The following is a 15,051-nucleotide window of genomic DNA, read 5'->3' as shown; positions in this document are numbered from 1 at the left end:
AGAAACATAATAAAAGTTTAAGGGCTAAAGTAACTAAACCAATAAAGTTAGAGGGTCAAAATGATAATTCTACCTTAAAAAATACTAAAGTAATTTAGTTTAACTAACTATAAAAATGTATTAGAGATAATAAGTATATATAGGGATAGACATCGGTCGGGTTTTCGGTCAATCTAACGTGACTCGAAAATATAAGTCTTCCACCCAAAATTTGACCAGACTCGAGTTTAGGGGTGGCTTCATCCGATCCGAATTCAAATCGATTTTTGGAGATAAAACCTAAATCTGACCAGACATGTAATATTTAATAAAAATATAGATCTAATTGAAAAAAAATAATATATAAAGAGTTATTATTATAATTGTCCCTACATATATAAAGTAAATTTATATTATTTTTTAGGGTTTAGTCAGATATTTTTCATCTAAATTTGAACTCAACTTGACCCGAACATATTTTTTAGAAAAACTCGATCCAACCTAACCCAAACCTAAATTTTATTTAAAAAATTCAACTCGAATCATATCGGATTGAAACCCGTCTAGTTTGAGTCCAATGCCCACCCGATATATCAAGAGTTATTTATCTCTTTTATTAGAAAATGCATTCATTCTATCATTAGTTTTAATACTATATCTACCTTCAAATTGAAACCAAGTTCATAATAATTTCTAGAGATAAGGCACACTTTAACCCCTGAATTTATCCACACTTTCCAAAATGGTACTTAAACTTTATTTATGTCCATATTGATACTTTAATTTATCTACTTGTAATGTCTAAGAAAGGTACCGGTGTAGAAGCATATTTGCAAAATAAGCCTTTGTTTAATGAGTCTAGAGAAAGCTTTAAGTTTTGAGTAGAAAGCAAGCAATACAAAAGGAGCAACCAGAAAATAACTTTGAATATTTTGAGATGTGAAGGCAAGCACATATGCCAAATTTGCATGCCCTACGAAAACATTTGACAAATCATATTCGTGTAGTATAATTATACTATAGGGTAAAATACACAAATGGTCATCTCACTATAGAATGTTACTTTATTGAGTCCCTCGACTATTAAAAGTTACAAAATAGTCCCCCAACTATAGGATGTTGCTTTGTTGAGTCCCTCTACTATTAAAAGTTATAAAATAGTCACCCGGCCATTCATTATGTTCCATACTCGTCCCTTTTCGTTAAAAAAATGAACGACAATCTAAGTTGGACATTAATATGTTGTGTGAGATGATATGTTTAAGATTTCGGGATTAGTTTATATCTTAGACACCAGATTAACATCTAGCTTAGACTTTCATCAATTTTTAATAGAAAGTATGAATTAGAACATAATAAATAGTCTGGTGACAATTTTGTAACTTTTAATAGTTGGGACTAACAAAGCAAAAATCTTATAGTTAGAGGGTCATTTATAACTTTTGATAGTTGGGACTCAACAAAGTAATACCATATTTCCGAGGTACCATTTGTATATTTATCCTATATTTGTATTAATAAATTTAATCTAACTAAACTTAATCGATAACTTTTTCAAAAAAGATGTGAAGAATAAAATCTTGGGTAAACTATATCTGACCCAACTCTAGGCATTATATGGTTTCTACTATTAAACTTTTAATTTTGTCAATTATAACATTGAACTTTGATTTTTATTTTAATTATACCTCTGGGTCATTAAATCGTTAACAGTCGGATTAAAACGACGTTGTTTTGGTGAGATGTCTATGTTGGCAGTCGTCATTGTGCCGTTAACGATTCAACGATTTAGTAGTATAATTGAAACGAAAATAAAAGTTTAGTCTCCTAATTGATAAAACTGAAAGTTCAGTGGTATGAACGATACAATGCGTAAAGTTCGATGGTATCTGATGTAGTTTACCCTAAAATCTTTAATGGACAAGCAAGCCACTTGTACCCTTCCATTTCCTTGGCATGTAAAGCTCTCCACTTCCCTTGCTTTTATATATGCTTCTTTTACCAGTCTTCTACTCTTTCATTGGAATTTTAACTTTGAACCAACTAGAACAGCTTTGGCATTGCTGAAAGTGATAACTGAGTTATGGGGAGCAAGATTTGCATGTTCCTTCTGCATTCAACAATGGCAGTCACCATGTTCATATATTGTGGTAACCTCGATTTTGCTGCGATATCGATTTTTCTTTTTATTTTTCATGTCTGTTTTATGGTTCATGTTCGGATTCGGGATTATCCTTTACGACAATATTATCTTTAAGGTTCGAATTAGAATTTTACATAAGGAGTTCTTTTATCTTACCACTGCACTCTTATATTGGCATAATGTTAAAAATAGATAGAATACCAGTGATTATATAAAAAAATAGTAGAGACTTGTATTTTTTTTGGCATATCTTAAGGTGTAATTATTGATACTTTGTAGAACCATATTTCTCATTAATAAATTTCAAGTTTTATTGAAAAAAAAGTCCTATTTAAAGCAAATGATATTAATATTAAGTATAATAGCAAATTATTTATGGTTTTAGTTCTAACAATAAGTTTAAGAGAAAATGAAAAAGTACAATAAAACATTGAGTGAATTTAAGTATTGATATTAAGAAGATATACATAACTTATATTGTGAACTTCTCATGAATGGTCTGCGAAAGACTAACAAAATCGGCTATTTGGCGTTTCACCGAATAAAATGGCTAAACATAAACTATCAAATGTTGTTTTTTAAGGAATGTAATTAGAATTAGGAATTAAATTTATTTATTTAAATGAATTTTAGCTTCACCGGAGCCTGAAGCAATGGCGCACCATGTCCACCAACACTAGCATGACCACTACCAGAAGCACTAGCACTGCCACCTCCACCAACATGAGCATGACCACTTCCAGAGGCACTAGCGCCACCACCTCCACCAGCATGAGCATGGCTACTTCCAGAAGCACTAGCACCGCCACCTCCACCACATTAGCATGACCACTTCCAGACGCACTAGCACCGCCGCTTCCAGCAACATTAGTTTGGCCACTTCCAGAAGCATTGGCTCCGCCGCTTCCACCACTTTAGCTTCACCTTTACCGGAAGCACTGGCACCGCCACTTTGACCAACATTAGCATGACCACTTCCAGAAGCACTAGCGCCACCACTTCCACCAGCATTAGCTTGACCATTCCAGAAGCACTAGCACCGCCATTTCCACCAACATTAACTTCACCCTTGCCGGAAGCACTAGCACCTCCACCTCTACCAACATTAGCTTCACCCTTACCGGAAGCACTAGCGCCGCCACTTCGACAATATTAGCTTCACCACTAGAAGCACTGGCACCACCATTTCCATCACTTTTAGCTTCACCTTTTCCTGAAGCACCAGCGGTGCCACTTCCAACAACATTAGCTTGACCACTTCCAGAAGCACTAACGCCACCACTTCACCAATATTAGCTTCTCCCTTTCCAGAAGCACTAGCACCCCTACTTCCACCTACATTAGCTTCACCCTTTCCAGAAGCACTAGTGCCACCACTACCACTTACATTAGCTTCACCCTTGCCTGAAGCACTAGCGCCGCCACTTCCACCAACATTAGCTTCACCCTTGCCGGAAACACTAGCGCTGCCACTTCCACCAACATTAGCTTCACCCTTACCGGAAACGCTAGCGCCGCCACTTCCACCAATATTAGCTTCACCTTTCCGAGAGCACTAGCGCCACCACTTCCACCAACATTAGCTTGACCACTACCGGAAGCACTAGCACCGCCACTTCCACCAACATTAGCTTGACCACTGCCAGAAGCATTGGAGCCAACCTTTCCATCACTTTTAGCTTCACCTTTTCCATAAGCACTAGCACTTCCACTTCCACAACATTAGCTTGACCACTTCCAGAAGCACTAGTGCCACCACTTCCACCAACATTAGCTTGACCACTGCCGGAAGCACTAGCGCCGCCACTTCCACCACTTTTAGCTTCACCCTTACCGGAAGCACTAGTACTTATACTTTCACCAACATTAGCTTGAACTCCCAGAAGCACTAGCTCCACCACTTCCTCCAACATTAGCTTGACCGCTGCCGGAAGCACTAGCGCTGCCACTCCACCACTTTTAGTTTCACCTTTACTAAAAGCCCTAGCACTTCCATGTCCACCTACATTTGCATGATCACTACCAAAAGCACTTGCGCACCATGTCCAAACACATTGGCTTGACCAATGCCATAGGCACTAGCTTCACCACTTCCACCACCACTTCCACCAACATTAGCTTCACCACTTCCAAAAGCATTAGCGCCACTATGTCCACCAACATTGGCTTCACCTTTTCCAGTAGCACTAGCACCACCTCTTCTACCAATATTAGCTTGAGCACCAGCACCAGCAGAAGTACTAACACCACCTTGTGCACCAACATTAACTTCGCCGTGATAGTACCACCAGCGCCAACACTTCCTCCACTATATCCACCTACATTTCCTTGTCCACCACCATAATGACCAATCCCTTCTCAGTCCACCTCCCCACCAACTCCTCCACCCCATATCCGCCAAATCCTCCAAATCCAGTTTGGAAGCCAAAATGTATCCACACCCCCCACCCCCACCACCATAACCACCATGATGACCTAATAAAGGTAAAAATGTTAAAGACCTCCTATAACCGTAGTTTTTTATTTCTTCGGACAAATTTGGATTTTGTTTTGAACTTCTTCATTTTCATTGACATTTTGATTATCAGCAATCGTAAGACCATCCATCAAAACAACGAACAAGAGAAAACTGCAACAAAGGAAGTAAAAACATTCATATTACCAAGAATCTTAAGCAAAAAAAACTCCTTATTTTTGTGTGTTTTATTTCGTGTTGGTTAACTTATCAAGAATGAAGTTTATATAGGGAGAGTATGAGTTCACATTGAAGACAAATCAAGGGCGAAGCTTAAAGCATGGCAGTAGACCTTTTCAACTGCATTACTCTCTTTCTTTTCTTAACTAACAATCGGGGAAAACAGTAACATTTTGTTCAATCAAAATTGAATTTGATTTAGGGTAAACTATGTATTAGTAATTAAACTATCAATTTTTTGTCCGTTTTAATATCCCAACTTTCAATTTTTTCATAATCCCACCTAACATTTAGTTTTTATTTCGTTTAGTACCCCAAATTAAAAACTTAACGTGATTAGTATATAAACTACTAGTTTGTTATGTTTTAGTACTTAAACTTTCATTTTTTTTTAAACTTAACATTAAAATATGAACGGTGGTACTAAAATGAAACAAAAAAACTTTAGATATAGTTTTGAAAAAATTAAAAAATTAGCTACTAAAACAAACCAAACTGATAGTTTAGGAACTAAACACATAATTTACCCTTGATTTATCATGGTCTCTTTTGCACGTCAAAACAAGATCAGGTCAATTACAGCAATCTTATGCCACAAGCACATGCTTAACAAATCTGTATACTTATTTTATTGCATTTATCTGTTTTGATTTGATCCAAGATCTCTCAAATGTTACAGAATGGGTATTAAGCTTCGTAAACTATTACAAAATAGGACCACGAACGCTTCTTCTTTTTTTAATACAAGAGAAATAAACCATAGCTAACCGATTTACGCAAGTGCTGTAGCTTGGTGCAAGGAGCTATCAGCTTGCAAAACAGTAGAGCATTCTTCAGGTGGATCGTGGATGATGGCAAAGCTTGAAAGTAACGGCCAAGCCAATGAGCTAATGCATCCGCGACTCGAGTACATTCTCTGGTATATGGCGAAACGAAACACACCAATCTCTATCGAGAGCAACCTTATATGCGTCACATCTAGCACCATCAGTGTTCAATTTATAATACCCATGAGTAGGAGGCTTCCATCTAGCACTTTTGATTACCCGAGCCAGTAACCTTGAGGATGATTTTCCTTTTCAACACGAGCCCTGGTTGCCATTATATGCAATCGTGCACTTTCATGGATCACACATTCCATGGGGCGGATTCAGCGTCCAAAACAAGCGTATTCCTCCTTCTCCACAAGCACAAGGATGGAACCAAAGTGTAAGCTCCAATCAGTGACGACCACTGGAAAATAATTGAGGGAACACAGGTTTTTCTCAATCCAAGGCAGCATCTCTAAGCGATGAAACTCGTCGAGCAGCTCCGATTTAATCAACGCCCTCCAGGTTGATCGAGCGATCACACACAGACATGGACTCAACAGCTGCCCCGCAAACTGCACAAGTCGGGATGAGCCATGTGACAACGCACTCGTTCCTCATTCGATAAAAGCTTGTTCCTGCAATAAGCCACAACAACGACTTGATCCGCGGTAGACCTCTATACTTCGAAAAGTGTCTTAAAATGGGACGGTTATCAGGACCTGAATGTGAGTATCTACGGTTATAAGCACTTCTGGTGGAGAACGGCATTGTTTATCCCACTTCCTCCTGGGGTGCCAGGGCCACCATCAGGAAGTGGTGGTTTAGTAGCCGAGAAACAAAGCAGGACCGAAGGTGGGAAGAAATCGCGAAAGAGAGCCCAATTCCACTCACCAGACGAATCAACCATGGTACCCACCTTCGCCTGTTGAACATTAGATACCTCAATAGAGACAATATAATCCGAAAGGGACCTAACTCACCAACCAAGAATCACGCCAAAAGCCCACCGTAAGCCCATCACCCAAGGACCAAACCATACCACCATGAACATCTTCCCAAGGTGTGCTAACACCAGCCCATAACAAGAACAATCATTCTTGGAAATTGTCTCAAGAATAATCTCACAAATTTTCTACTTGTCACGTAAGAGTACTCTAACCCAAAGTGATCTCTTTGTGACACAAAACGAAGAGCTATCTTCATTAGAAACGCATCATTTGAGGTTGAATTCGTTTAACGCCCAACCCACCTTCGAATTATACAAGTTTGAGGACTATTTTATAATAGTTCGATAACTTTCAAGCATCTTATAACAATATGATAAATTCCAATGATAATTTTGTAATCATTTAAGAAGTTTAATGATTATTATTTAACATTTAAAAAGTCATTGATGAAAAATATTATTAGAGATAATATTTCTAATAATAATATTTCTAATATTTAACAATATTGGTTTGTTTTGAATTACTAAGACAATTAAAAAAATGATAAGTGATTAGAAATATTAATCCCAAAAATAAATATTCATGCTAATTTATTGATTAGCATGTTAAGACTTTTAAAGTTATGTGTAAATAACCAAGCGATTTCGATGGTTAAGTGATTTATTATCTTTTCTTGAGATTTCAAATTCGAGCATTATATATGCTAGAGGTATGGGCGTTGATTGTCAAATAATTGAAAGTTTGTCTTTAAACAGATACTGCCTTGTATACACCCCAAATTTGTCAAATAATTGAAAGTTTGTCTTCCACCGACATTAGCTTTACCACTGCCAAAAGCACTAATACCACCACCTCCACTAACATTAGCAGTTCCATTACCAACAGCACTAGCACCGCCATTTCCACCTGTTTTGGCTTCACCCTTATCTGTAGCACTAGCACCACCAATTCCACCAATATTAGCTTCTCCCTTTCCAAAAGCACTAGCACCACCACTTCCACTTACATTAGTTTCTCCATTTTCGGAAGCACTAGCACCACCACTTCCACCTACATTGGCTTGACCACTGCCATAAGCATTAGAATAGCCATTTCCACTAACATTAGTTTAGCCACTTTCGAAGCATTAGCACCTCCACTTCCACAAATATTAACTTGACCACTCCAGAAGAACTAGCACCACCACTTCCTAGCTTGACCACTACCGATAGCACTAGCACTGCCACTTCCACCTACATTAGCTTCACCCTTTCTGGAAACACTAGTGCCGCCACTGCCACCAACATTAGCTTCACCCTTGCCAGAAGCACTTGCACTGCTACTTCCACCAACATTAGCTTGACCACTTCCAGAACCACCAGCACCCCTACTTCTACCAACATTATCTTGATCACTTCCATAAGCACTAATGACACCACTTCCACCAATATTAGCTTGACCCTTACTGGAAGCACTGGAGCCACCACTTTTAGTTTCCCCTTTTCCAGAAGCACTAGCGCCACCACTTCCACCAACATTAACTTGACCATTTCCAGAAGCATTGGCATCACCACTTCAACCAATTAGCTTGACCACTGCCTGAAGAACTAGCACTGCCACTTCCACCACTTTTAGCTTTACCCTTGCTATAAGCACTAGTACCGTCACTTCCACCAATACTAGTTTGACCACTTCCGGAAGCACTGGTACCACCACTTCCACCACTTTTACCTTCACCTTGCCAGAAGCACTTGCGTTGCCACTTCCAGCAACAATAGCATGGCCACTTCCAGAAGCACTAGCACCGCCACTAACACCAACATTAGCTTGACCATTTCGGAAGCACTGGCACCACTAGTTCCACCCACTTTTACTTCACCCTTGCCAGAAGCACTTGCTTTGTCACTTCCACCAACATTAGCTTAACCACTTCTAGAATCACTAGCATCACCACTTCCACATACATTAGTTTCACCCTTGCCGGAAGTACTAGCACCACCACTTCCACAAACATTAGATTCCCCCTTTCCAGAAGCACTAGTGATGCCAATTCCACCAATATTAGCTTCACCCTTTTCCGAATGCACTAGCGTCGTCACTTCTACCAACATTAGCTTGACCACTACTGGAAGCACTGGCCCCACTACTTTTCAAAACTTTGTTCTTTACAATCTACTAAAATCTTAATTTCCTCATTTGAGAAAATAATTACTTTATAGTAATTAATACTATCAAATTGTTTTACAACCATTCAGAGCATATTCAACTCAATCAATTAGTACATGCCAACTATATTCAAAATAACCAAATACATTTAAATCATCTATTTTCTGATATGAAACTTTGTAAGGGAGATGCTGACCTCTTGCTCTTCTTCGCTTCTCTTCTCGCTTCTGTAACCTACGTGTGAAACAATCAAATGCTAAGTCTATGACTTAGTAAGGCAGTACATTTATAAAAGAACTAATTATTTAAACATGCAAGAACACATCATCTTATGATGTCATACCAAAACAATATAACATTACATACAATGTATATACACATATACATATCTCACACTATTTCCATTACTAACCTTATTCCACTATCCATATTCTTATCATTTATGTCTTATAATCATATACTCGTATGTCTATATGATTCATTTAACCAAACAATAGACACATCATCATATAATCATATAATGCAATCCATATTACAAAAGCATATACTTTACATGTAATATATATTTATCGTTATCTCTTTGTTAGCCCATGTACATATGTGAGAATTATAGATATTTGAGTATATTGAGGTTGTGCACTATGTTGTCACCACAACTCGTATAATTCCCTCTAGGGGCACGTAGAATTTGTCCTGTAGGACCACTATGTCCGAAGAACCATTGTATATGTCCCGAAGGACCACTGTATAATCCCTCGACTTTTTGCATGCCAACTATACCTCTAGCTCTCTTCACATAACATGGGCATTAACATTATATCATTTCACATATTCATATAAACACGTAGTTCATTGTCACATATCACATAGCTTATGTCGCATAACTTGTATCACATATACACATTCATATCACATGTTCATATAAGCTTATAACTACTTTTCACGTTTACATATAATCATGTAGCTTCTTTTCACGTAGTTCATGTCACTTTGCATATCATTCATTTATCACATATAACATGGCTTAACATATGTTGTATTCTTTTTCACCTAATCACATCTACCTCTTCTCATATCTCATACATAATCTCTATCATATATACATACATTCACTTATCTTATAGTTATGTATCATATTACATAATTTAACTTATATCATATTATCATGTGTACATATATCATGGACACTTAGCATGTATCATATAAACATGTATTCACACATATCATTAACACATGCAACAATCAATAACACATGTAACATATCTAACATATGCTCATATTAATGAATTCATTCATTTTACTATAGGAAATAGACTTGTCACAAGTCTTATTTCCATTAAATATAATACACTATCTAATATGCACTCACCTTGGCCTCACTAAGTTCCAATCCCATTTTATGATTCATTTCTTTCGATCGAATCTTAACTTGATGGTCGTCCCGGAACTTGTTCGTGCTCGAAATCTATATAATCATAATTTCCAAGACGATTATTAGAAGCATAAACCTTATAATTCGATGCTAATAATTTAAACTAATTCATTGAACTATAATTCACTTTTTCCTTTAAGGGTGTATCGATGCACTATGGGTGCATCGATGCACAAAGTAGCTTAGAAATTTCCATGCATCGATGTCTTCCTGTGTGTATCGATGTACACTGAATAATTTCTGGAATTTACCCTTGATGCATCGGTACATGTTGAATGTGTACCGATGCACACAAGCCCATAATTCCAATTTATGCACGAAAATCACTTTATTGTAACTTAATTGTGCCATATTTCAACCCTATTCAAATGCTTAACTTACATACACATGTTGAGCCTCATTAATATTCATTTATCTCATCTTTAACCTCAATATCTTCTTCTCCTTATGAAATTCAAGAATTGTACTCAATTTTCAACATGTTCTAAATCCACTTCTAACACTTCATATTCCTTAATTTAATCATTAACAAGTCAAATTCAACTTCAAAATCTATTAACTCCTTTTATTTCAATAATTCACTTAAAAACTCTTCATATTTAATCCTCCCTAACTCATCCATTTTGAAGTTTCAACATACTTTAATCTCTAAATAATCTTTCTTAGCACCCAAGAATCAAAACTAAGCTTAAACTCAAGAATTAACCAACTAAAATTAAATTTACCTTTGCCATGGAGCTTACGGGAAGAGAAGAGGAATGAGATAACCCGAGCTCCAGACTTTCTTTTCTTTCTCATCCTTTTCACGTGTTTTATAGCCTCAAATAAAGATAAAAAATCTTTCTAGTCAAATGACCATTTTACCCTTTATTTCCTTTAATAATTACCAACTAACATCCACTAAATATTCCCATTTAAATCCCTAAACTTTTAAATCTTTCAGAATCAGACTTCAAAGTTTTAAAATTTCTATTTTAGTCACTAGCCCCGATTTTGGGATATTACAAGCTTCACCCTTTTTGAATGCACTAGCGTCTCCATTTCTACCAACATTATCTTGACCACTACTGGAAGCACTGGCCCCACTACTTTCTCCACTTTTAGCTTCACCCTTCCCGGAAGCACTAATTCCACCACTTCCACCAACATTAGCTTGACCACTTCCGGAAGTACTAGCGCCACTACTTCCTCACTTTTAGCTTCACTTTTCCTAGAAGCAATAGCGACACCACTTCAACCAACGTTAGCTTGACCACTACCAGAAGCACTAGCAGTACCACTTCCACCAACCTTAGCTTGACCACTGCCAGAAAAACTGGCGTTGCCATTTCTAGAGACACTAGCTCTGCCACTTCCTCCACTTTAGCTTCACCTTTATCGGATGCACTAGCGTCGCCACTTCCACCAACATTAGCTTAATCACTCCCAGAAACACTAGCGCCACCATGTCCACTAATATTAGTTTGACCATTTCCTGAAGCATTTGCACCACCACTTCCACCAGCATTAGCTTGACCACTGCCAGAAGCACTGGCACCACCATGTCCACCAATATTAGCTTTGCCACTACCAGAAGCAACGATACCACTATATCCACCAACAATAGCTTGGCCACTACCAGAATCACTAGCTCCACCTCTTCTACCAACATTAGCCTGAGCAGCAGCACTAGCAGAGGCACTAACACCACCATGTCCGCCAATATTATCTTCACTTTGGCTAGCGGCACCAACTTTAAAGAGCTTTATTTTTGCAACTTTATTATCGGACGTAAATTAGTACTTACAAAAAAGTAATAAATAATAGGAAAAATGTTCATCGGAATAATCATAATTAAAAAAAAATATCTCCTCATGAGCTATACGAGCAAAGCTCTTCGATTCAGCTGTGTGAGTAAACTTTTGTTGTTGTCTCCTAACAATACCAATATGCCTTTGGTCCTACAATTTGAAATTTACGTGAACTATAAAGTCAAAATTATAGTGACATATCAATGGGCAATACCAATGTTCATCATACCTCTCCTTTCTTTAAAATCCAAAACATGAATGCATCTTCCCATTGATATATGAGTATTCCAGGTGGGACATTTTGCAGCTTTTGTTCTAAACTGAGACTATGCTTAAAATAATCTTTTTTTCAAAGAACTCTTGTGGTATCTCCATTTCTTTCCTAACGCTTGCTTTAAATAATCATTTGAGACCCCTAGAGAAAATTTATCCTACAAATAACACAAATGTCAAAAGTAAATATAAAATTTTATTGAATTGTAATGAATTATCTATTATAATGAAATTATTACCTTAATACAATCCACAATCTGGTTTTTGTTATTATTCAACATCTCACGCCACGACTCAAAATTGATCGATAGAATATTAGCATTGCGTGCAATCACACCTAAGTAACCAGCCTGAATATGTGATTCTGTCCCAATAGGTTGACTGACATCGTTACTTGAAACTTTCACACGGTCCCCAAGTGAAAGTTTGTATAATTCCTTTATTATCGTAAGACATCTAGTCTTGCATCTTTGACCATTTTCAACTACATAAGGAATAATTCAGTGTAAATTTTCAAAATCAAGTCAATAAAAAATCAATCACCATTTAAATAAAATATTGAACATTGCCTTTAATTTCTACAATTTCTTCAACTATATTCGGAACTTATAAAGATCCACCACCAATCGATTCTTCATTATTGTTTCTTCCTCTTCTTGAGGAACTCGAACAATCCACATATCACTTAATTTTCTCCTAGTCATTATATATGCAATAAAAAATAATAATATTAGTAACTAGTTACACGAATACTATTAATGAATATATTATAAATTAATTAATTAAGATATAAAATCTTACTACATTGTTATATCATATCAATTTTCATAAATATATTCATTCATGCCATCCAAACCTATTAGAATTATGAACTAATACTAGCGATAGTTTCATCTATATTTTGTGGGACAAAAGGTAAAGTTTCTTATCTTGTTTCAATCTCATCTCTAATTCCATCCTCGATGTCTATCAAGGCTCTGAGGGTATTATGGAGTACAACATATCAACCCTCATCCATTTAATCGTGGCAATAAAAAACTTCTTTGAAAACGCCACTAAAAATGTCGTTAAAGATCTATTTTGCTGTAGTGGTTTCATTTTAGTACCTCTGTTCAAAATTTAACGTTAATTTTTGAAAAATGGAAAGTTTAAGTACTAAAACAGTCCAAAATTGATAGTAAAATGCGTTAAGTTTTTAATAATGAGGTACTAAAGTGAAACAAAAATTAAACTTTAGGTCTAATTTTGAATTTTTTTTTGAAAGTTTAGGTACTAAAACAGATCAAAATTGATAGTTTAAGTACTAAATGCGTAGTTTACCCTTTAAATCATAAGGTGAGTTTTGATATTATATTTCTTTAAATTGAACCTTTCTTGTCTAATTGAAATGCATTGGAGAGCTCTTTGCTTAAGAATAAGTAAAACAATATCACGAACCAAATTGTATTAGTGGAAAATGAATTGTTATTATTTCTTGAGAAATCGGGTTCGAACACCATAGATAACATGGGTGTGAGCATTCAATGTCGAATGGTTGAGAGTTATCTTTGAATAGATATTAGCTTGTACTTACCCATATAATAAAATAAAAAAAGCTTAAGTGTCACATTTTTCCCTGTAGTAGAATTAACTTATCATTTTCGTCCCTATCGTATTTTCACATCAATTTAGCCCTCAAAGTTGTTTAATTGCATCACTTTATATCTTACCCCAACTTAAAACCCTAAATTATAAAGTTTAAAGTTGGGTTTATGGTTTAGAGTTATGGAATTATGATTTAGAGTTTAAGATTTATAATTTAGGGCCTAAAAAAGTAAAACAATAAATATTAGGACCAAACAAGAATTAGAAGTTTAATTATTGACATTAATATTAAGAAGATACATAAAAACAACTTCCAAAAACTAACACGCATGCCATGCCGTTTAAAGTTCCACAACATCAAAGTGTGAAACCCTAACAAAATAGACCTCTCTTATCTTTCTAAAGATATTAGGATTTAGTACTTGAGTTTACTTTTTCTGTGCATCAGTCGTCTCCTCCTGCTCCATCTTTCCTTTTCCGTGATAATGGACGTGAACATGCACGTTTGCCTTAGCAGAAGCACTCGCGCCGGCGTTTCCGCCTCCGCCGCCGCCACCACCACCACCGGCAACTTTAGCTTCAGCTGCAGCTTCAGCCTTAGCACGAGCCTGAGCAGAAGCGTCTCCACCTCCACCACCAGCAGCTTTAGCCCCAGCTTCAGCTTCAGCCTTAGCACGAGCCTGAGCAGAAGCACCACCGTCTCCACCTCCACCACCAACATTAGGGTTGCCACCACCACCAGCAGCATTAGGGTTGCCATTTCCACCATTAGGAACACCACCATTACCTTGACCATTACCTCCTATGTGACCTCCAAAAGCAACACCACCACCACCGTTACCGCCGCCCCCACCTTGGGCTTGCATCCGTTGTTGTCTTTCTCTCATGTGTTTTAAACCCACGGCACCGCCGACACCGGCGGCAGTAGCACCGGCGGCAACAACACCAGCACCGATCAATGCAGGCAACAAAAGCGTCAAGGATCTTCTGTTCCCTTTATATTCCATCATCTCTTGTTGATCAGAATCAGATGGACGCTGAAGCAAAGTTTTTCATTTTCATTAACTTCGAGCTCGTCGACAATGGCGAGAACATTCAGAAAAAGAACATACAAGACGACGATCACACCGAAATAACTAGAAAAACCCATGTTTATCTAAAAAGGATTGAATTATACTGACAAATAATCAATCTTTTGGAATTTCTTTATTCCTTTTTATTCTGGTTTTTATAAAAATATATATATCAAAA

The 15,051-nt window shown here is 36.9% G+C and overlaps 1 protein-coding gene across 1 annotated transcript; it reads right to left on the bottom strand.

Annotated features, from left to right (window-relative positions):
* Positions 1 to 2,757: 2,757 nt before the first annotated feature.
* LOC120164123 (glycine-rich protein DOT1-like) lies at positions 2,758 to 14,807 on the bottom strand. Its single transcript, XM_039173877.1, has 6 exons — positions 14,348 to 14,807; positions 11,587 to 11,783; positions 8,060 to 8,115; positions 3,684 to 3,767; positions 3,068 to 3,120; positions 2,758 to 2,978 (listed from the first exon to the last, which is right to left on the bottom strand). The coding sequence occupies exons 1-6, from the start codon at positions 14,805 to 14,807 to the stop codon at positions 2,758 to 2,760; spliced, it is 1,071 nt and encodes a 356-aa protein (XP_039029808.1).
* Positions 14,808 to 15,051: the final 244 nt, after the last annotated feature.

This window comes from Hibiscus syriacus, unplaced genomic scaffold, assembly GCF_006381635.1.
Source record: "Hibiscus syriacus cultivar Baekdansim isolate YM2019G1 unplaced genomic scaffold, ASM638163v2 tig00111505_pilon, whole genome shotgun sequence".
In the NCBI taxonomy this organism is placed as follows: domain Eukaryota; kingdom Viridiplantae; phylum Streptophyta; class Magnoliopsida; order Malvales; family Malvaceae; genus Hibiscus; species Hibiscus syriacus.
This window is presented reverse-complemented; position numbering and strand designations above follow the sequence as displayed.